Source organism: Scomber scombrus, chromosome 24, assembly GCF_963691925.1.
Source record: "Scomber scombrus chromosome 24, fScoSco1.1, whole genome shotgun sequence".
Classification (NCBI taxonomy): Eukaryota; Metazoa; Chordata; class Actinopteri; order Scombriformes; family Scombridae; genus Scomber; species Scomber scombrus.
This window is the reverse complement of record NC_084993.1, coordinates 12,953,087-12,975,728: the sequence shown is the minus strand read 5'-3', so window position 1 is coordinate 12,975,728 and position 22,642 is coordinate 12,953,087. Positions and strand designations below refer to the sequence as shown.

At 40.3% G+C, this 22,642-nt stretch overlaps 2 protein-coding genes across 3 annotated transcripts in view; one reads left to right on the top strand and one right to left on the bottom strand.

Moving 5' to 3' along the window:
• Positions 1–75: 75 nt before the first annotated feature.
• LOC134006647 (calsequestrin-2-like) lies at positions 76–7,626 on the top strand. Its single transcript, XM_062445593.1, has 11 exons — positions 76–318; positions 3,118–3,202; positions 3,352–3,452; positions 3,943–4,051; positions 4,786–4,859; positions 5,890–6,020; positions 6,649–6,694; positions 6,884–6,938; positions 7,049–7,149; positions 7,269–7,343; positions 7,417–7,626. The coding sequence occupies exons 1-11, from the start codon at positions 76–78 to the stop codon at positions 7,624–7,626; spliced, it is 1,230 nt and encodes a 409-aa protein (XP_062301577.1).
• Positions 7,627–10,817: 3,191 nt separating this feature from the next.
• Positions 10,818–22,642, bottom strand: part of LOC134006645 (vang-like protein 1) — a 57,982-nt gene continuing 46,157 nt past the window's right edge. The window contains exons 6-9 of one of the 2 annotated variants that reach the window (XM_062445590.1): positions 17,187–17,347; positions 13,925–14,072; positions 13,501–13,735; positions 10,818–13,409 (exon numbers count right to left, since the gene is read on the bottom strand). In XM_062445590.1, the coding sequence (XP_062301574.1) occupies positions 13,149–13,409; positions 13,501–13,735; positions 13,925–14,072; positions 17,187–17,347 (805 nt within the window). In that variant the 3' untranslated portion in view covers positions 10,818–13,148. The remainder of the gene's footprint in view (positions 13,410–13,500; positions 13,736–13,924; positions 14,073–17,186; positions 17,348–22,642) is intronic. The other variant, XM_062445591.1, reaches the window with a different exon arrangement.

Below are 22,642 nucleotides of genomic sequence, written 5' to 3'. Positions count from 1 at the left end.
CTGATTGTATATCATCTTGAATGTCTTTCTCTGCAAACTTAATCTAGGCTTTCAAACACCTCCACAACCTGAACAATGAAGCAAATCTGGCTCTCTCTACTCTTTGGCCTCTCCCTATGTCTGGTTTTCTTTTGCGCTGCCGAGGAAGGACTCGAGTTCCCTAACTTTGACGGGAAGGACAGGGTGCTGGACATCAACGAGCGCAACTTCAAGAAGGCTCTGAAGAGATACGACCTGCTGTGCCTGTTCTACCATGAACCCATGCCAGCCAACAAGGGCCTGCAGAAGCGGTTCCAGATGACAGAGCTGGTGCTGGAGGTGAGAAAGAGGGGCTAGACAGAAGGAAGGAGTAATACTGTGCACTTGTAATACCATGTAAAGTCAGATTATCCTTCTTCTACATTCCAAGGATGAAGAAGAATATCTACATGAGGGCTACAACTAATGATCATTCTCATTATTTTATAATGGATTTCTATATATGTAAACTTCAGGTTCACCTAAAAATGTCTGTTACAAACTGAATTGTGAAAGTGTCGGATATGATAGCTCATTACAGAACAGTTAAAGAACTAACCAATGAGATCTGTGTTTTTTAGACTGGCAGTAACTATGGATTTATAGCAGGTGAACCTTTTTTTTTTTATTCCAGTCAAAACCAAGTTACTAACTTTTCTGACTTCACGTGTCTATGGTCAAAAGATAATATATGAGTAGTTAACAAAGGCATTACAACCAAAAATACCACAATAACCTGATTTCTGCTTTTGCCCCAACCAATCATGATAGCTCATTTAGCTTAGACTCATAGCATTAATACATCAATCAAATTAAATTAACCAATGAAATCTAAATGAATCTAAATATATAAAAAAGTTCCCGAAGGTCAAGGTGACATCTCAATCAATCAATTCATCAATCCATCTTTATTTATATAGCGCCAAACCACAATAAAAGTCATCTCAAGGCACTTTTCATATTTAGTAGAGCATATCTAAACCATACGTTGCTACTAATTTCATTTAAAGCGACCCAACATTCAAGGGAAAACTTCCCTTTAATGGGAAGAAACCTTAAACAGAACCGGGATCTAGGTGGGCGGCCATCTGCCTTAACCGATTGGGGTTGGGGGAGAAAGGGGAGAGAGAGAGAGGCACATCTTCAAAGATTTGTTGTGTCCAAAACCCAAATATATTCAATTTGCAGTGGTATAAAAGCTCACTGTTGGATTATATGTTTCTACTCTACATCTCTACAAGTCCTTAATTGTCCAGTGACCCTGCAGCTGACATCTTCAGGCACAAACACCTCTGAATCCTGCCAAGAAGACATCATTACCAATCAAAGCCCAGAGTTGTGTGATGTATGTGTTATGACATACAGCGCCATGATATATCTGATGTCACAGATAACATAAAAATGTCTCAATAAGCTACAGCTCAAAGCCTCGAGGGTTAGACTCGCAGACTCACCACCGTGCTCATTTGACTCTAACTTGTCATAACAAGTCATTTTATAGTCAGTGATACCCTCTCAAGTTGGATTGACTAATTCTTCCTCTGTCTGCTTGATTTGTGCTGTCTGTTTTATCATAAGGTGAAGAGAAGAAGGCATCACAGCTGTCATACTGTCACAGTTTGACAGACAGAGTCAGTGTTTTACCTGTACGATCTCTTTACTGGCAAAGCAGTGATTTCAATCCCATCACTCCTTTGTGGTTCACATGTACCCAGGGACTGTTTCTAGGTCATTGTGTTAATTAGACCATGTTCCCAAAACTCTTTCTCTAACACAATCTGGCTGTGAACTAGAAATAAGTCTTGTCTTGTATCTCTTGCCTTCTTAATAATGAGCCAGAAGTATATGAACAAGGGATTTGTCTTCATAAAAAAAATGTGAAATTGAGTGTTCCCCAGTTTTACCTCCTCTTATACACCTTAGTTGTGCATTACTGTCATGTTTGGAAGCAGAAATAGAGAATCAAACAGAACCAGAGTCTCTTTTATTCTGCGGGAGCTTTTAATCTGTTTTCCTTCCTCAAGAATAGCGAGCTGAAAGGCAAGTAGTCCTGACTCACAACTTCACTTTAACACCACAGGGGACCTCTGAGCACATGCGCACGCACGCACGCACGCACGCACGCACGCACGCACGCACGCACGCACGCACACACACACACACACACACACACACACACACACACACACACACACACACACACACACACATCTTGGTAGTGAAAATATGTATTATCAAAGACAGCAGCAGCTGTGGATGCCAGCTCAAATACACAGCATTTGAGTCCTGAGCTAAATGCAAAGATCTCAGGCTCCATGGATCTCAGACTGATCCATGGAGTCTCAATATATGTAGCTGTTAAGGTGATTCCAGTTACTCTTATTCAAGGATTAGCTGCTCAGTATCAGGGCTTTAGCCAAGATCAACTCACTTGTTGCATTTGTCAATGATATGTTGATTATTCTCAATGTTATATTTAAATAATTCTTACAAGCCAGTGGGGGATGTTGTTGGGTTTGATTGTCAAAGCATTGGACAAACTGAAATTGTGGCCTGATAATGATGCTAGATGAAAAAGAAAACTACCAACATTACAACAATTCATCCTGAGGGGGTATGAATGTGGGGTCCCAATTTCTTGGTAATCAATCCAATTGTCAACCTACTGGTGGTGTTAGAGTTAGAATCATAAGATCATCAAAGTCAATGTCTGTACATAATTTGATGGCAATCCAATGAAATATTTTCTGACTGGACCAAAGTGGTGCAGTGACAACAAAAAGTGTAAGGACAGATAGTGAACTGGTAGGTAGGATGCTCAGATTTAAGATCAGGTTTAAACATGGTATGATTTCTAAAGCACCTAAGGTCATTGGTGTTGTTGGTCCTAGCCTAGTAAGTAATGGACAGACCTATAGAAGTATTTCTAAAATAAATTCTCTGACTTACTGGTAACCAATGCAGATATTCGAAAATGGGTGATAATGGCATTATTCTTCAGAAGATAAAAGAATGTTGGTCAAGACAACTCCCAAATCCAGTCATTAATTTGTCTGATGTGCCTGATGTTGACTGATATTTCTCTGTGTGAACACTCAGCTCACAGCCCAAGTCCTGGAGAACAAAGACATTGGTTTTGGGATGGTGGACTCCCAGAAGGATTCCAAAGTAGCCAAAAAGCTGGGTATGACCAATATGTTAACATCATTTCACAATAGCCTACCACCTTATCGCTATGAATGCTCTATGTAACTAACCCGCTCTTAAGATCTCGTAAGCTCGTAATCTTTGCTGCTTTCTTAAAGTCATAGACAATCCCTGTTATCTAATTAGGTCTACAGGAGGTGGGCAGCTTGTACGTCTTCAAGGACGACCGAGTCATTGAGTTTGATGGAGAGCTCTCATCAGACACACTGGTGGAGTTCTTGCTAGATGTAAGTGGAAAAATGTGTTGCTGACCTTTTAAGATAACTAAATGTTAATAATAGTTTGGCGTTTTGGGAAATACGCTTGTTTACTTTCTTGTCTCATGCCTGTACGGTAACTATAAAGCTACAACCAGGAGATACTAGACTATGTAGTGACTTCTTGATGTTCCTACTAGTAAAGTCACTGCTCCCAGCCAAGAAATAGTCTGGCCCATAACTCCCCATAACACCACAAGATGTTTTTATACTTAACTTTTAGTCCGAATTAAACAAGTAAGTTATAACATGGTAATAAGTGAACTTTGGAGGTGCTGGTAGGGAGATTTTGTTAACATTGGACAAGGCCGACCTAGCTGTTTCTCCATGTCTTTGTGTTACTGTACCTTCATATTTAACAGACACACCCTAACCCACATCTATTGCTTTGAGATTTGCTGCTTTTCAGTGTTTTTTTGGCAGTGAAAATCACTTACCTGTGTTATACCGCCCCCTGTAGGTGCTGGAGGACCCAGTAGAAATGATCAATAATGCAATGGAGCTGCGAGCCTTCGAGAGGATGGAGGAGGACATCCGCCTCATTGGCTACTTCAAGGGAGAAGATTCATGTTAGTTCACCACCTTTCGTGTGCCAGTGTGTTATGTGAGCATGACGTGTGTGTTCATTATTTTTTTACATTATGAAAGACGGGAAGTGTGTGATGGGTTGAAAATACATCTACACTGTTCCTCTGGCCCCTAAAGTCCCATCACTGTGTCCCCATAGACACTAATGGGATCTAGAGGCTAATGGAGACACATTATCATGTAGCTTAACTGGCTGCTAAAGGGAAACCTGATTCCAGACTGTGGCACTATCGCTCAGTCTCACAGGAGCCTTTAAATAGCTTCTAGTTCTCTGTCTAATAGGTCAAACTGCAATTATAGATTCTTTTTAAAAAGGGAGAAAAAGTGAGACAGGGAAGATGCTATCTTGTCCAATATGACAGTGGCATGAAGTTTCATTACGGGGCCTATTTCTGTCCAGAGATAGGTTGGTCCTTGGTTGTGACCTTGTTGGGATGGGAGCGAGGAGCGTGTTACAAGCATATAAAACTGTATTAAGGGAGAGTTTGGTAGAAGGGGAAAGACAGTAGAATCATGATAGGAAATTGAATGAAGTGAGTGGGTGTCTCTTCTTGCCTTCCTGATCACATACTGCAGATTTGGCTAGGGACGTGACTAAAATATAAATCTGAATCACTGGCTCTTAACTTTCTAAACTTTGGTTTGTGTCATTCTCTCTTCAGCTCCCCACCAATCTCTGTTTCTCTCTCTCTCTCTGTCTCTTTTTCCCTCTCAGATTTCAAAGCTTTTCAGGAGGCCTCGGAGCGTTTTCAACCTTACATCAAGTTCTTTGCTACATTTGATAAATCTGTAAGTGTTGATGTACAAAACAGAATCGACATCTAAGAATCGTCATGCATATATAACTGAAACCCCCCCCCCCCCCTCCCCCCCGCTAGATTCCTCTCACATACACCATGCTCGTTAATACACTCTTCAAAGGAATAGTTTGATATTTTTTGGGAAATAAGCTTTTTTGATTTCTTGCTGTGATATGAATGAGAAAATTAATATCACTGTCATATCTGTATGCTAAATATAAAGCTACAGCCAGCAGCTGGTTAGCTTAGCTTAGCACAAAGACTGTAAACAGGGGAAATAGATAGCCTAGCTTTAAATCTGGTAACTAGCTTTTATAAAGCTAACTAATAAACATGTTACATCCTGTTTCTTTAACGCCAACAAAACCAGTGTAAAAAATATATTTGGAGTTTTATGGGGGGTTATGTGTTGGACTATTGCTAAGCCAGGGGCTATTGACTTCCTGCTCCATCTTAATGTCACTGTAGCATGTTAATAAGCAAGCATTTGGAGGTGCTAACGTAATTGGCAGACTTTGTTATCTTTGGATGCAGGCTAGCTGTTTCTCCGTTCCCAGTTTTAGCTAAGCTAACTGTCTGCTGGCTGTAGCATTATATTTTACAGACAGACAGACAGACATAGATATAGATATAGATAGATAGACAGACAGACCGATAGATAGATAGATAGATAGATAGATAGATAGATAGATAGATAGATAGATAGATAGATAGATAGATAGATAGATAGATAGATAGATAGATAGATAACATCACATAGAAACACATCTCTAACTATCCAGCTAATTTCCCCAAAATGTTGTTTGAACACACATGGAACAGAAGAGCGAAGCATTATAATAAGAATTTAACTTTTTATTATGAAGTGTATAAATAGAAAAATTAATTACTGAATGAAATCCTTCAGATTTTCTGTTTGTTTAATCAGCTCCATCCACTCATTAAACACAAGACCGTGATTATTATTTTCTCTTTAATTATTCACACATAATGAAATCCTGGTGCTTTGTGTGTTTTAGGTAGCCAAACATCTCTCCCTCAAGATGAATGAAGTGAATTTCTATGAGCCATTCATGGAGGAGCCCGCCATCCTGCCTGGCAGACCTCTGTCTGAGATGGACATTGTTGACTTTGTCAACCAACACAGGAGGTTGATTTGATTTCTGTCTTTCAGGAGTAATTTCAAAACTGTTTAAACATGATTTAATGTGTTTGTATCTCAAGAAGAGATGGAAATGTCAATTCATGCATTTATATCATCACATCTGGACTACTGTAACTCCCTTTTCGCCGGCTTTAGCCAAAATCTCTATCATGTACAAGTGGACCAAAACTTTTGACCGGGTACCCCAAAAGGTCTCATGTGACACCCATTCTGATTGCTCTTCACTAGCTCCCCATCAAATTCAGATTCTTGTGATGACCTGTAGAGCTCTGCATGAACAGACACCTGCCTACTTTATGTCACCAGCAGGTCTCAAAGGTCTTCTGATCAGGGTTTGCTGATTGTTCCTAGAACTAAGCTTAAAACTAAAGGACACTATACTTTTTAGATTGTGGTTCTGAAGCTCCCATTGGATTTACAATCTGTGGACACTGTGGACTCCTTTAAAAGCTCAAGACCCATTTGTTCAGATTTGCCTTTGTGTAATTTATCTATTTATTCTGTTTTTAATTGTGTTTAATGCAATGTCCCTGCTTTTTAAAGTTGCTACCTAAAAAAAGGTTACTTACTTACTGAAGCATTTTTGATTTTTAACAAAATGTAATCTTTACAGAGCTACTTTGAGGAAGCTCCGGGCCGAGAATATGTTTGAGACATGGGTGAGTGGTTATTCTGTCTTACCAGATCAGAGGGAGAAAGCTCCCTGAACTATTTTGCATAAATGGGTTTTTTTTTAAAGTTATTTTTTCATATGATTCAGATCGTGATATGTATTAGAACTGATTTTAAACAGTCCGTTTGGTGAATCAGATCAGGTCTACTACTGTAAGCAAATTTCCATTTTCTAGGAGGACGACATGGATGGAATACATATTGTTGCATTTGCTGAAGAGGAAGATCCAGGTCTGTGCCACCTCTTATTATTTCCTTTTTTTGGTTTAGTAGGTATTTCCCTTCTGATTTTACTTAGCATCTGAACTTGGGCTCAAGTACCTCTGTGCTTTCCTTCCCAGATGGCTATGAGTTCCTGGAGATCCTGAAGGACGTGGCCAGAGACAACACCAACAACGCAGAGCTCAGCATTGTTTGGATCGACCCAGATGACTTCCCTCTGGTTCTGCTTCAACATTAGATAAACATTTATAACAACAGTGCCAAAAATCTTTCTCAAAAGTGGTTTGACATCTGTATACAGTTTTATTTTAACAAGATTTGTATTTCTAACATTTCCAGCTGACAACTTACTGGGAAAAAACCTTCAAGTTGGACCTATTTAGACCTCAGATTGGTGTGGTCAACGTCACAGATGTAAGTAACAGTGAAATTCTCAACATCAAAGTGAAGACTTCACAGACTTTGACCTTATTTCTCTGTGCTCCAGGCGGACAGTGTATGGCTGGACATGTCCAACGATGAGGACCTACCCACAGCAGAAGAGCTGGAGGACTGGATAGAGGATGTCCTGTCGGGGAGGGTGAACACCGAGGACGATGACGAGTCCGCCGACGACCAGGAAAGCCCTGACAGCTACATCACAGAAGACAGCGGGGAAAGTCGTGACCCAGATGAGGAAGATGACAGCGATGACTAACTTGAATGTTGAGGGCTGGTGGAATTTCAGATATGGGTCACAAAACTGAACTAAACATGTGTGCCATTTTAGAACCAGATTACTGACAAATTTGAACATAAGAAAAAAAATCAAAGAAGTTACATTTAAAATAGTGTTGGATTTTACCAAATTTTTGGACTGTGTAGTTTAAATAATTACACAAAAGAACTGATTAAAGGTCATTAGGGGAAATTTATGGCCCAGTTTATCATGGGTAAAGCACACTAAAATTTCTGTATCACATAAATTATTAATTAAATTGGAATTAATACATTTTTTGGCCACTTGGGGGCAGCACAACAAGCTGTAAACCCAACATCATTAACATATTACCAGCTTAAAAAAGTGGATATGGCTAATGTGTTAGCTTCTTGGCCTATTTATAAAGTACATACAGCAGATATGAAGCAACATCAGCATTAAATTGATGTACTTTTTGTTGGGAACAGCCCCCTACTGCTAATGGAAACAACACCGATGGGGGCCAGAAAACCAAAACAATGAGCAGAAAGACACTCAAATGCTCTGAAAGTTGAGGGAATATTAAGAGTTGGGTTAGATAATTATTTGTGGGTTCGTTAGTACAAGTTACAGCTTTCATATTACACACAGTAAGTTGACCCTTTGTTACATAGGAAATATTTATTATAGAAGCTTTAAGGTTGATATATTTAAGATATTTAAGTAGAGTTCTATTGGTGTGTGTGTGAAAATAAATGACAAATTGTTTTGTATTCTAATAGAATAGCGCTTGAATTGTTTTCATGAGCTGGCTTCAGGGCAAAAAAAAGATGTTAAATGTTAATAGACTAACACTTAAAAACCTGCATCAAAAGAACATAAAAGTATTAAAAATGCACTTTTTTTCTGGGGAAATGGCTGTAAAACAGTTAATAAAAATACATACCAACTACCTGCATGTCTTATAATATGAATGACCTCTGCTATTTTTTAAGGTGTTTATGTGAGAATGCGCCCTTCAGGTTTCCCTCATTAAGAAGGTCCAGACTGATGCTCAAGACAGCAGATTGGCACATTTTCTCCTTCAGTCAATGAGCGTTTTTGCCTTGAATTATTCAAACACCGGTGAATAATTCATCATCATTATGCCTCCTAACGGGAGCAGGAACCTGGACAGGGAGGCCGGGGGAGGTCAGGGTTTAGGGAGTCAGGGTTGAGAGGCTTAAAGAATGCCCACCAGGGTCCAACAAACTGCATAAGGAGCAGGAGGCATGCTCCTGCTGAACCTGTAACACTGGCCATGAATTAATAATACAGGGCCATGCAAGAATCATAGTTCCCCTGGAGGTGGATGTGTTGCAGTATGTAAAGAGGATGTTTGTATCATTGAGACTTACACATATTCCTTGCCATATGTTGAGAAGATGCTAAACTGTGTGTGTGTGTGTGTTTGTGTGTTTAAATGTGACCTGAGGCAATATGACATGTCAGACTTTACCCTGAGGAAAGAGAAGCAGACAGTGTCGTGGTGGAAGTGTTGTGATGTTCTGCAATGCCCCTAGGTTACATAATCCTGTGAATGTCAAGTGTGATGGTGTTTTACATGATGGCTGACAAAAAGGAGGGTACAAGGACTCATTTCTCTCTCTCACACACACACACCTCCTGACTCCCAAGTGGTGTTGCTGTACCAAGGGTGACAGTAACACATAGTAGGTGTGAGGTTCAATATAAAACAGCAGAAGGACAAAGAAAAGACGAGAGTACAATGTATCAGTGTCTAGCTCTCTTAGCACTATTCAAAGCTGAAGCCACTAGAAGCTAGAGGGATTTCCTCTCATGCCTCCATCTGCACATAACCAAGTCATTACCAAGCAAATAGAGAGGAAGGAATGAAGGGAAGAAAAACATTCCATTTAGATGCAAATGCTCCTCATTTTTCCTCTCTATCTATCTCTCCTCCTCGTCCCGGTCCTGCACGGAACAGGCGGGTACGGGAGGGGGATTAAGCTGAGGACAGATGAGTTCCGACAGGCGGTCTTGCGCCCTGGGCTCGAGGAGGGATGAGATTGTTCGTTTTCAGCACTGGACACTGACACTGACATTCATTTACCCACAAGGCCCCGGCTGAGCTTTGACAGGCTGATGGCGAGCCAATTACCATTGAGCTCCATGACAACAAAAAGCCACCAAAATAAGGGCGAAAAAGCTGATATTTTTTGCTCCGGCGTGTCACACAGCAGGGCCAGATGCTTAATGGGCAGAGACAGAGGAGAGTGTTAGCAGTGCTGCAGCTGGGCCAAGAAACAAGTACATATGGAGATGCTGAGGAGTACGTTTGGAAAAATGGGAAACGGTAATGAACACCTGAAACTGCACCAGTTATGCAGTTTGATAGTTAGTGCTCTGCAGGGAAAAAAGGACAAACATCACTGTCTGATACGGAAGCCTGGAGCAGCCATGGTTGCAACAATTTTATTTTATTTGTAAGACTTCATTAAGTTGGGAGTTGTTTCCTCATGATGAAGGGATAATTATGTTGAAAAAAGATAAGATTGTTTTCTCAACATAAACGCAACAACTACACAACTGATTGTTTCCTCATGAAAACAACATATTTATCCCGTTATCTCAAGAAAAGTACCAGTATTTATCATGAAAGAAAGAAAATGTTATCTCAAGAAAATTGCTCTGTTATCTCAGCATAAGGAGATACTTAACTCATGATCTTAAGATAATGGAGTAAAATAAGTATACTTTTTTTTTTTTAGCAAACCATATGGCCGTTCTTGGCTTCCGTAGCATGAAATATTTTCAGGTGCTATTTTAAGGTACTCTTACTTAACCTCAGAGCAGGTCAAGATGAGGAGGTTGCATAAGGTAAAAGTTGAAAGAAAATAAATTCAACAAGGCATCAAATAACATTATTAGTTAGGAGTTTTGGAATTATCCTTTAAATGCAATCAAAACAGAAGCTGAAGTGAATGTGTGTGGATCTGGTTGAGGAATGTGACCCAGATATAGAGGGCATCCCACTACAAAAAGGTCAAAGGTCGAACTCACTGAAGTGTTACTTTGCTTGAGCAGAACACTGGGTGAGCTTTTCTCAACGTGAATTAAACCAATGGCAAAGATACAAAATGACCTTTTGGTGTCAAACCAGAGATATTCACTGTGTAATCTCAACAGCAACCCCAGCACACACTAGAGTTTTTACAAATGTTCATACAAATGTTTATTGTTTTCTTCTTTTACAAATGCTAATGCTGTGAAACTGAAACATGTGTTAACATTGCAAAATGTCACGTCGTCATAAAGCCGTCCGATAAAAAAAACCAAACCATGACAGAGGACTGTAGCCTGGCAACAACGTGATAAAAGGTGATGTAGAGGAGATAGGGGTAGGTGGGAGGTTGGTGGGGATCGGGGGGGAAGGGGGTGGAGGCTGGTCATGTGAACTGGAATGGCATACATACGCACATGCTTGTTTACATAAATAGATACAGTGTAAAAACAGGAGGCACAGTCACATAGGGATCATACAAAGTTCATCTGTCAGTAGGTATAAAATATGACCAGCTGTTTAAAAAAAATGATTTTTACTGTTTCTGCATTACATAGGAAACAGCAATAATGTGTTTTGGAGTTCTGTTAAGGTGGCGTAATATTTTTTTTACAGTAAAGGTTTTTCCAGGTTTTTTTTCATTTTGTGTGAAAACATATTGGACAATTCCAAGTTAGCCAGCCAGGGGGCAGTAGGGGACAACCCTGCTCATAAGCCACAGGAGATATTATTAGCATGACACATTTTGCTTCTTGAGTGAGTTACAAAGCTCAATGAGATTTTTTTTTTTGAACCGCTTTACTGAATTTATCATATTCGTTATGAGAGTAAAAGGGGCTTAAACTTCATGTTTGTCTGCTGACAGAATCTTTAAGTTATTTTAGTAGGATAAGTTTGATTTAAATGGTTAGAGAAAAAAAAGCCTCCTGAGACTTCCAGTGAAGTGACGAAACATTAAACACAGCTGACCTCGAGGGATTCACTGTGAGCATGTTTGTCTGACAACAGAAGCGAGACAAGGTAGTAAAAGGAAAACCAGATGGTCCAGTTGGGAAGGAGGTTCCACCCTTCGCACTGTTGATACACCGATGATTCAGTGCCATCCATATAATGAGTTCTGGTGATACACGCGAACTTTGCGAGCCCTGATGGATGAAATCATACTTTAAATATTTAGAGGTAACCTCACAGAGGGGGCATTCTGGTTTGGAGTAATCAGTAGTACTTTTTTTTTTGTTTTAGACATCTGCTCTGCCTTCCCCTTCCACCACATCGGGCAGATCCGGCAGACATGAAAGCCCTGAGAAGGTTACTGAACCGATGAGGCAGGGCAAATGTTTTGGGAATTTGTTTTGATGTGTGTGCATCTCTGAGGATCTCTTTACTGCATGATCCGGTTCATGCTGAGTTCACTGCAGCGTTTTAAACATAGCACGAGCGTGTATGTGTGTTGTTCCCAACTGGAGTGGAAAGGGATTTTGCTCCATTGCACCTGGAGAAAACTTGTGCCCCAGAACAACACAAAGTGTCCCACTTTGGCAGCTATAAATAGCACTCAAGGGTGCTGCGCCTGAGGCTGGACATGAGGCGGGTTGGAATTTTTCATCTCAACTGTCTGAAAAAGTGTCCAGAGCTCTGTAGATGTCCTGAAGTACTGATGAGAAGACTGAAAGAAAGTAGTCCGACATCCTTTTTGAACAGGCTGAGATTTCCACTCTTTTTTTTTTTTTAGGTGTATTCATTTGATTTAGAAACATACATAAATGTGCATTTAATGCAAAGTCTGATTGAAGTTTGGTTAATTTTTTAAATTTGGTTTGCTTATAAGAGAAGATGAATCCTTCGGTTCACTGAGAGATTGAAATCCATTTTATTCTCAATGTGCTGACGCCCAAAAGAGCCTCCGAATACTTTCAAAATGTTGCAGCACAGGCAGGATGTTTGTCATGTTTCCATCAGGCTTCAAATATCAAAATCCAAGTCACACCATCGCAGTCTTTAGTGGTTTGTCTGTCTGTCCAATGGAAATAAAGGAGTGATGACAAAGTCTCTGTCGGATCGTCAGAAACAAACGCTCCCGTCTTGTTTGGCTCCAGCATCTCAAATGTAAAAAGAACGAGTGATTGTGTTGACACGAAATGACACACATGCACACACACGTACAGCACATATACACATACACTCACACATATGTGCACACAACCATTAAAAAAAAAAAAAGTCTGTAAATCCTGCGTCAAAAAATCATGATTCTTTCTTTTCTGTTTTTTCATCCAAATCAAACATAAAAAGATCAATATATTCAAACATGTGTGTAATATATATAGATTCATATATAATATAAAATTCCAACAAAAAAAAATAAAAATTGCAAACCCAAAATGAAAATATTTGAGAGCAACAAAATAGAGTGAGGAATAAAAATTTGTTTAAAAAAAAAGAAAAGAAAAAGAAAGAAAGAAAAAAGCTTGGAGTCCTACACAGAGGTCTCGGACTGTAACCGCAGGACAAACTTGTGTGACTTGGGGTCGATGTATTCCTCTGACATCTGGATGTAGGGGATCTTCTTGGAAGTAATCACCAGGCTGAAGTCCACCGACTTGAGCACGAAGACGGTGCCGTCCTTCAGGCCGCTGGTGACTGACGCCTCGCTGATCAGCGTCCACTGACGGGCCATCCAGTGATCCCGGCTGTACTGCAGGGTCGGACCCGGAGTCAGGTAGCACTCTAGGAACGCCTGAAAATATATAGAAACACACTTAAAAACCATCTGTCGTATCATAGAAAAGCACATACAATGAACCCCTCAAATAATCCAGACTGCAGACCTTAGGCGTCATGTTGTTGGTGATGCAGAAGGCCAGGTGCTGCTGGATGCTCTCCATGCTGTGGCAGTGCTGCTGCTTGGTGGTCCTCAGGTACTTCTGCAGGGCTCGAGCCATGGATGGGAAGATGGCTTGCGCCGCCTCCCGCGGGTCCATCACGTCCCCCGGCGCTTTCTTCTGTTCCTCCTCCTGCAAGTGCTTGATGTGGGTGAACGCCTCCTCTACTGCCACCACCAGCCTGGGAGGAAACAAAGCTGAGGTTAGTGTCTCATGATGGAGTAATGTAGTGGTTCTTTTATTGTAGAAATGTACAAGAAGAGGGATTTTTTTTGCCTTTTTCTTTACGTTTAGATCATATAATTAGACTCTTTAATCAAGTTTATGTGATCTATCTCCACTAATGCTTGAAACTACTGTTTTGACTGACCGGGCTTTGCGCTTGCGGACACGCCTCTCGTGCTCGGCCTCCTCGTAGTATAGCTCGTTGTGGCTGGTGTCTCTGCGGCGGGCGGCGGCTGCGATCATGGCCCTGGACTGAGAGTGAGCCAGTCCTGTTGCTGCGTTGTTCCCTGGACCTTTCATGAGAAAGAGAGAGAGAGAGAGAGAGAGAGAGAGAGAGAGAGAGAGAGAGAGATGAGATGATAGGAATGTCTCACAGGTGAAGTTTTGATCACAGCTTTGGAAAAGAAGGTAAAGCAACATGGAATTCTTTGCTGATGACATAAAGTGCAATGTGAGTAGAGGGGTTGATTATTAATGCACATAAACCTCAGTCCATTTCCTTTTATCACCAGCAGTATTTAAGCCCCAGGAGCAGACAGGAAGAACCACAAAAAAACTCATAATTTTTAACTGTTCCGAGCGCTGCAATCATCTGAAAATCTAAATCACACTCCTCACCCACATACAGCTACTGCTACCGCTACCCAAACATTCCCATTACTCTGCCACTCGGTGCCTTCGGGAGACGCGTGGCATCCAATTAAATGAGCGTCTCCGGCAACTTCAAAAGTTTACACTTTTGGAATGAGGAGAGCAGGCTGCTGACGATCCCGGCCTGATGTTAATGCAGGTTAAAAGAAGGCAGACCCGCTGAATTATTCATGCGGGCCAGGGATCAGGCATGAACAGAATAATTCATGGCAGAGCAGAAGGGAGTTTTCGGCACCTCCTGCTCTTAGTGTTGCTGCTGCTAGATGGGATTTAGGAGGTGAGAAATGTTACGGCGAAAGGACGAAAGGAAAAAAAAATAATAAAGTGCCTGTTTTAACCACTTTTGGAGAACTGCTTTGCAAAGAAAGAACCTTTTATCCGCCTGGATTCAATTCTAATTCCAAATAGACCTCAGAAAACAATATAAGGACCAAATAGCTTGTCAGACATCATAAAATCACCTCAACCCACTTTAGATGCAGCGTAATTGAGTGTTAGGTTGCTTTACACTCAGGGCTTCACCATTCTTGACCCTGTTCACACCTGCCGTTAAAATGCCTGTTGGGTGATCTGATCTCGTATTGACGTATTGAGATCCAATCGCTCAAACCACATTCGGAGGTGGTCTGGTCTTCATTCTTTTTAGCAGTGTGTACATGAATGTGTCCTGGGCCACAGGACGGCCTACACCACAGACGCCCCTATAGTGTCGTATTAAGGTGCGAAATCGGGTTGCGTGATGTTGTTAGCTGACAGTAATCGATCGTTAAGCCCTCGTAGCCCGTCGTAACATCGTCATCACCCAAGACGCCTTTAATTACCGAAAGATGATCGTCTGCCCCCGAGAGTTCCACTTATTTATTACAACGCTGTAGAACGAAAGAGGGAGAGAGATAGAGGATGAGACTGGGATTTAAAATCTCCAGACAAGAGATAGAGGGAAAGAGAGAGAGCGAGAGAAGTCCCAGAGCAGCTGCTGCAGGATGAAAACGAAGGAGGATGAGGCGCTGGAGAGAGAAACGACAAGACCGGAGGAGTAATAGCTATTGATTTATCAGCTGTCTCCATGACTCACATTTGAGAGGAAAGGGAGGAGGAAAAAAGGAAGAAGGGAGACAAACGGCAGCAGAAAAAAAAGGACGAGGGAGTGAAGTTAGTGCACTTATGTGAAGCTTGAGTACACTTAAGGGAGAGTGATAATTTAATAGAGGGTTCGTGTTACATTCCACCAGCTGCCGTTAAGGACGACTTTGAACTTCTTTCATCCACCTGTGGCATGCAGAGAGTGAAGAGGAGTGTGTGGAGTGGTCAGAGTGGGTCTCTTTACTTATTTGTGTTGGGAAAGCAGGCTTTCTTTAAGTGTCAAGGACAAAGATTTAAGGATAGCTGTGATAAAGTGAACACCGGCAGCCTTTGTGAAGGTGTTTTTAGTTAGAAGCAGCATTGAATTTACTTACTGTCAATCAGGTAGGCTTTCAGTTTAGCTTTAAAGAGGTCTTTAATGGTTAGCATCAGTGTAAAGAGACACATAAGAAGAAGAGAGAGTCAAAAGTTAAGCAGTTAAGAAATTGCTGAAATGTACCGCATGGTGTAGTTGACCACACTTGTGTTTTTGCATGTTCTAACCTTTTAACTACAAATCGCCAATGTTTTATGTCACTGTTGACAATTTTCCAGTAATGCCGTTTTGACGATTGATTTCCTTTCTTTCCGAGCAGCCTTTTCTTTTATAGAACATTCCAGCACAAAGAAAATCCAATCAACTTGCAGAGACTTGAAACGTGCTCGAAATGGGTAATATGTCACGGGGAGCGACTCGGAAAGTTATTGTGTATTAATGCAGTTGTGAGCAGTTTGAAAAAGCAAAATGTAGAAACAAATTGAAGTCGCTGACCAACCGGACAAATTCTGGCTCTAAATACATTGAGCAGTCTGTCAGCGAATAATAAGAAGATGAAATGACAGCAATAAAACATGCAGATAGATTGTGGCTTAAACGTGCACACTCAGCTGGACCACACTGGATTTGCTAAACAGCTGTGAGGATTACAGCCCTGTACGTCAAACTATTAAAAATGAATTGATATTCAACACAACATATGCAATTGCTCACATATTAAACAGTGGGACTCATAGTTATTTCTGTTTTGCAATCCTCTACGCACATATTTATTCAGTTTCTTGTCCCAGCTGATAAAAGCAACAGAATTATAGAATATGCTGACATATTTATGTACAAAATTCATGCTTACCTTGTCTAATTTTACAAAATACTCCACACAACGGACATGTCCTCCTATCTATCCTTCCTTTTTCCTGTTTTATTCTGTTTGTCTGTGGTGGTTCTGTGTCCTTTGGCACTCCAGTGATTATCCTGCAGCTGTTTATTCTCTGCTTGTAGTGCCAACCTAACGTCAGCTTGTTTAAAGTCATTTTTTCATCACCTTGTTGGATTTCTGGAGGTTTAGATTTGAAGTTTTTACCATAACATATTCAACTTTGCTGAGCAGTTCACTGGGTGCATGATGTATTTAATATCGTCAAGGAAACGGGATGCCATATTGGCTGAGTGATTGATAAAACAGGTATATTGTCATTATTGAGCTTTAGAGGTGTTAGTAGCCTCCTCTGTACAATAGTGAATACACAGAGTAAAAATGATGGTATGATCTGACAGCATGACACTAGAACACAAAAAAAACACACAAAAGCACTGACAAACACACAACACAAAGTTCAAAGACCATCCCACTCACCCGCAGCCGGGTCTGCTGGGAACTCACCATCCACGTTGTAGACCTTGAGGCCGGCCAGGTGCTTGGCGGCACGGGACTTGGATGCAGAAAGCAGAGCTGGGTTATGTACTGGGAAGTCGCAGTAGTAGTGCTCTAGGATGGCCAATGCTGCCCGCTGGATACTGGAGAGGAGATATGGGAGAAATAAAGATAAGTTTTAGCCAAGGAATGCTTTTTAATTCATATCCAGGTAGGTCGATGCTGGCGTGAGAGGTCGAGCTCTAAAACCAGAGAGGAGAAAACCCCATATATCAGATGTGTCAGATGACAGGAAGAGAAACAGAGAGTGGGGGATGGACAGAGGTGATATAAGATCCAAGGTGACTCTAAAAGAGGGAAGGAGATGAGAAAGAAGACGATAACACCCGAGAAGTAAAAGGTCTGACAGTAATACTTAAATGATTGCCCTGCTGGGAAATTCCCATGATGCTCAAACACCAAAGTACTGAACAATAAATCATTAGAGAAGATTAGAGAAATACAAAAGGAGAACAGAAGGAAAAAAAAGGAAATAATCTTCTGGATTAACAGAAAAAAAGGTGTTTGCATAAAATGACTCATCACACGGTGGAGAAGCAGGATAAGGAAGACATAAATGTTGTAAATTGAATGTGCAGTGTGATTGTTGCCATAGTTTCCATACTGGTAACCAAGACACAGGATGGGATGTTTGAGGTGACAGAATAAATCCAGGAGAAAGAGAGGGAACAAGTCAAGGCAGCAGAGGCTGATGTAGAGGCGACTTTATCATTAGGCAAGGAGCATAATAGTCAAGAAGCCTACGTCACCTAAAGTAAATGAATGCTTATTGTTTCACTGGCTGTGAGCGATTCACTAGGAAAATCCTGGTAAATGACCGCACCCTTTATCTCAGGGGGAAACACTGTATTTTTCATTCTACTACATGTATAACAGTTTGTTACTGGTTAAATACAGATGAAGATATTACACACAAAATCAACAGATAAAGGGAGGAAATATGATGAGTTATGATAGATTCAACTATCCAGCAGTAGTTTTATAGAGCAGATAAATTGAGCTCCACCTTGACCAGATGTTACACAAATGTAAGTCCATTGTGCACTGCCAACATTTTCAATTAGAGTGAACTTAGGTGAAAATAAAGCATGAAGGAGACCCCAAGGCTGAGTTTGCCACGAGCCCCCAAAACCACTAAATCCATCCCTGGACTGATGTTTGCTACTGAGCAGCAACCACGTCTCAGATCCTGATCCTGGATCAGAGAGCATGTCATGTCTTGTCTTTTATTACTGTTAAACTAATTATACACAACATAAGTTATACGACATAATCTGTTGGCTCTTTTATAATATTTAGCCAGGTTAAATGACAGGTTAAATTTAGACTTTAAAAAAAATGTAAAAGAAAAAGAAACACATTCTACCTCAACAAATGATATGTTTAATTCATAAGCCTCAAACACACCCTTCCTGCTATACGCTTTATTTGGTGTGGTATGAGCAGCAGCTAACGATAGCTAATGTTAGCGTTAGCTTTAGCTGTTACCTTATATTAGCAAACTTAAAGTAGATTTTGTTGTGTAACTAACATTACAGAGTCAGTTTGCTAACTTTATGACTCTTCTCTACATGTGCAACTGTTAAGCTACTTTAAGCATTATCATGTAACTGACACAGTCTTGCTTTTTAAATAGTATTACAGGATTTTAATTTATAAAATCACACAAATGAATTAAGTTTCTCTTCGCATTTTAATTGATCAACATTGGTAAACTACTTGTTGATTTTTTGGCCCGATTACATCCTTTATAAATACTTAGCTAACTAAATATGAACTAAATATAACTTAACTATATAGTAAAGCTGCTCTAATAAATATTCTTACACTAACAGTGTTTCAAATGATTACATGTAATGTGTTAGGGGTCACTTATGATGACTAATGATGAACTTTTATTGGACGATATGTTGTCCCAGAAATAATTGTTATAAATGATATTATTGTCATTTGAAGATCATTTTTTATGTATGTATCATTTTTGTCATTTCAACACACACATTAACTGACAAATTCAAGCAGCAGAGAAAGTGAGCGACTACCCGCTTAACATGAAGCATTTAGCAGCTAAAGAGACAGATATTATATATACAGTATATAACAAATACAACAATAAATTAGTCTTACTGTTGCTCTTTAAATGTTAAACCTGGAAATGCGTTTTAAAGCAACGTCTCACAACATATAGCATTCGCATATATACACATGGGGATTTAGTAGCTGTTACAACTGTTGTGATGCCACAGGAGCTCAGTTCAGCTGACCTGCTTTCGCCTGACAGGAGGACAGATGCTGACAGCTGTTTAACTGGCCTACAACACGACTTTACTGCTTAACACTGGAGCCTGTTCATTCTGAGTGTGTGGTCATAGTCACAGATGTGTGAGCGCTCACTGTGTCCCGTGTTGCTCTGCAGGCCACGTGGAGAGATAACTCGATATACATGAACAGCAGCACATTCTAGCCTGCAGCATGCGCTTCCTATTATCCCAAAAGCAGAGTCACAGAATGACCCCGGACTGACTGATGAAAGCACTTTCAGATACTTTCTGACCACTTGTTCTCTTGTAAGTTCCTTTCCTTCCTAAGAACAAACAACACATGAATTAATGGATCATTAACAGAATCACACAAAGCATTTACACATCCAGACAGCATTCAAACATCAGTCATTCTTACTGCCTTGACATCTGCTGACAGTCACATGGACAGGAGCTGACAGTAACATCATAACAGGCTAACAGAGTTATAAAAGATGTTAAGATTGGACGACTTTGGGTTTGATCTATAGAATTTAACTGCATCTGCAGAAAGTGAAAAACTGAGAGGAAATGAAGAAAACAAGCATGCAATGCCTAAAAAGGCCACATTTAATCCCCAATTATCATACTTCAGTGCACATCTGTCCTTTATAATTCACCAAAACATTAAGGAAAATCCCCACTAAATGTGTTTTATATTCACTACTCATTTGCTCAGATGACTGATGCATTCCTATGAGGTCTTGCTTATACAGTCATACTGTATTGGAGAAGAAAGGTAGATTTTATGCCTCATATCCACATATTACAAGCCTACAAAGACAACATATTCCTGTATAGATATACAGATAAACCTTGATGATGGTGTTTTGTTTTTTTAGGACAAACTACTTCAGTTGTGTTTACTGCTCACAGAAACAGGTTAAAAAGTTGGATTAGTTAGCATTGTACTCCTTACTGACTGAAATAAAAGGAAGATACTGGAGAAAATACAAAACAGCTCTATCCAATTTGGAAATTGACACTTTTGTGTCACCTAAAAGCATCTTCGTCTGCGATCACAAGAAACTTAACACCCATAGTGTGTGTGTGTGTGTGTGTGTGATAAAATAGTTAATGCAGTTTTACCTTGTTGATTTATTTGCCAGATCAATGCTATAATAGACAACAAGCACTGCAGATAATGTTAATAGATTTGCATTTACTGATGTACTGAATGTAACATTTATGCGATACTTATATGGGATAAGTTTCATGGTTTTCTGGTCAGAAAATGAGGGATCTTTTTTAACCTTTTATTAACTACTTTACAATAAAAGGTAGTTCAAATACATCTGAACTGCTCTCAAAAAAATTCAGCTTGTTAAACTAAAACTGCTTCCAAAAAGGAGCTCAACTACATCCAAACTACATCACAACAGACTGACACTGAGTGAAGTATAGGTGTGTTTGATTTTAGGGCAGTTAATCCTCACGTAGGCAGCCTGAGGATGTGTTTTAAGGAGAGGACAGAGAGAAACTGTTAAGGTGGAGTCAGGAAAATGCTACATTTCTAAGGTAAATTCATAATATTTGATCGCAGACATATTGATAACAAACCACAGGCGATTTTAATCAAATACAGGTGATTGTCAATAAATGGCAACAGTGGCCAGTGAGCTGTGGCATTGTGTCATATTAAATAGCAAAACATTTCATGAAAATTCAGTGAATATGTAGTTTTTCATCAACTACCTAAACTACAAGACCCAAAGTAGTTAACTTTCACGAACTATCTCCAAATGACTGCAAATGTAGTTAAACTAGTAAGTGAACTATATGTAGTCAACTATTCATCATCATGTCCACCTCCAATAAAAGAAGAATGGGTTCTTTGGGGATGTGTGTGCATGTTTGTTGCAGACAGCTGTTAAGTATTTATGGTCGTGTGTGTGTGTGTGTGTGTGTGTGTGTGTGTGTGTGTGTGTGTGTGTGTGTGTGTGTGTGTGTGTGTGTGTGTGTGTGTGAATCAAACACAAAGAAGGAGCCTTGTGTTCATTGGGAGAGCGTCAGTCTCACATGTGTCAGAGAAACATGATGAAATGATAAATATTACAAACTAAGTATTTGCTTATTATTCATCTCAAGCTTTGAACTATAAAGTCAAAAGCAGCAATAAAATGAAGCTTCTGCATTATTTTGCGAACCTGTAAAAAGACGGGTAGGATTGTGACGCACATATTGTATGATGGTAATTTCAGGTCCAGGATTATGTCCAAAACCTTGTTAATCTGCAGAGGGACAGCGCAGTGTAGGTAAACAAGCGCATAGTCGGGATTATTTATAAAGGCCACAAACAGGCAGCGGGGAGAGTGACAGCAGCTCCTCTGGTTCACCTGAGAAACAGTCTTCTCTTTGCATTAAGCATTTAGAGCAGCACAGACAGGAGCATTGTCAAGTGGCTGCATACGCGAGTGCTGAGTCAGTTCCTGCCTCTTCCAAACTTTGATCAATTATTAAACTGAGCAAACATGACGTCAAAAAAAAAAAAAAAGCATTCAAACAGCAGCAGCTCGGAAATGTTTAGGAAAGTAAACTCAGCTCAGGTAAGGGAATAAAAGTATCTTTCCACCCTTAATCGTCCTGTTGTCCTCGGGTCAAAACAACAGGCGTTCACTCAAAAATGAGGTATAATTTCATTTAAATGAAGCCTATTGACCATAATTTCCAAAATATGTGAAATCTTGTGGTAATGAGATGGAATGAAGTTGGCTAAAAAGGAAGGATTGGGTTATAATTTATACCTTATGCTTTAAACAAAGACAACAGGGAGGGTTAAGAGTGACGGAGTTGACCATTACTCTTAAGGTTGCTGCTCAGGAGTGACCGCTGGAGGAATGTTAACAGGGAAGTGTCCAGCAGTGAATGTGTTTAACCCCCCCCCCCCCCCCTCTGCAACTACCCTCCCAGCTTATAAGGAATGCGCTCATATTCTACATGTCTGTTCTGACAAAAAAAAAAAAAAAGGTTTCCTCTGGCCCTCAGATTGGCATCAAAGGCCAAGCAGACAGAGACAAGCCTTCAGGGCCCCGGGGCCCGGGCAGGGTCCCCTTTGTGATAAGGCATCGGATGGATGCC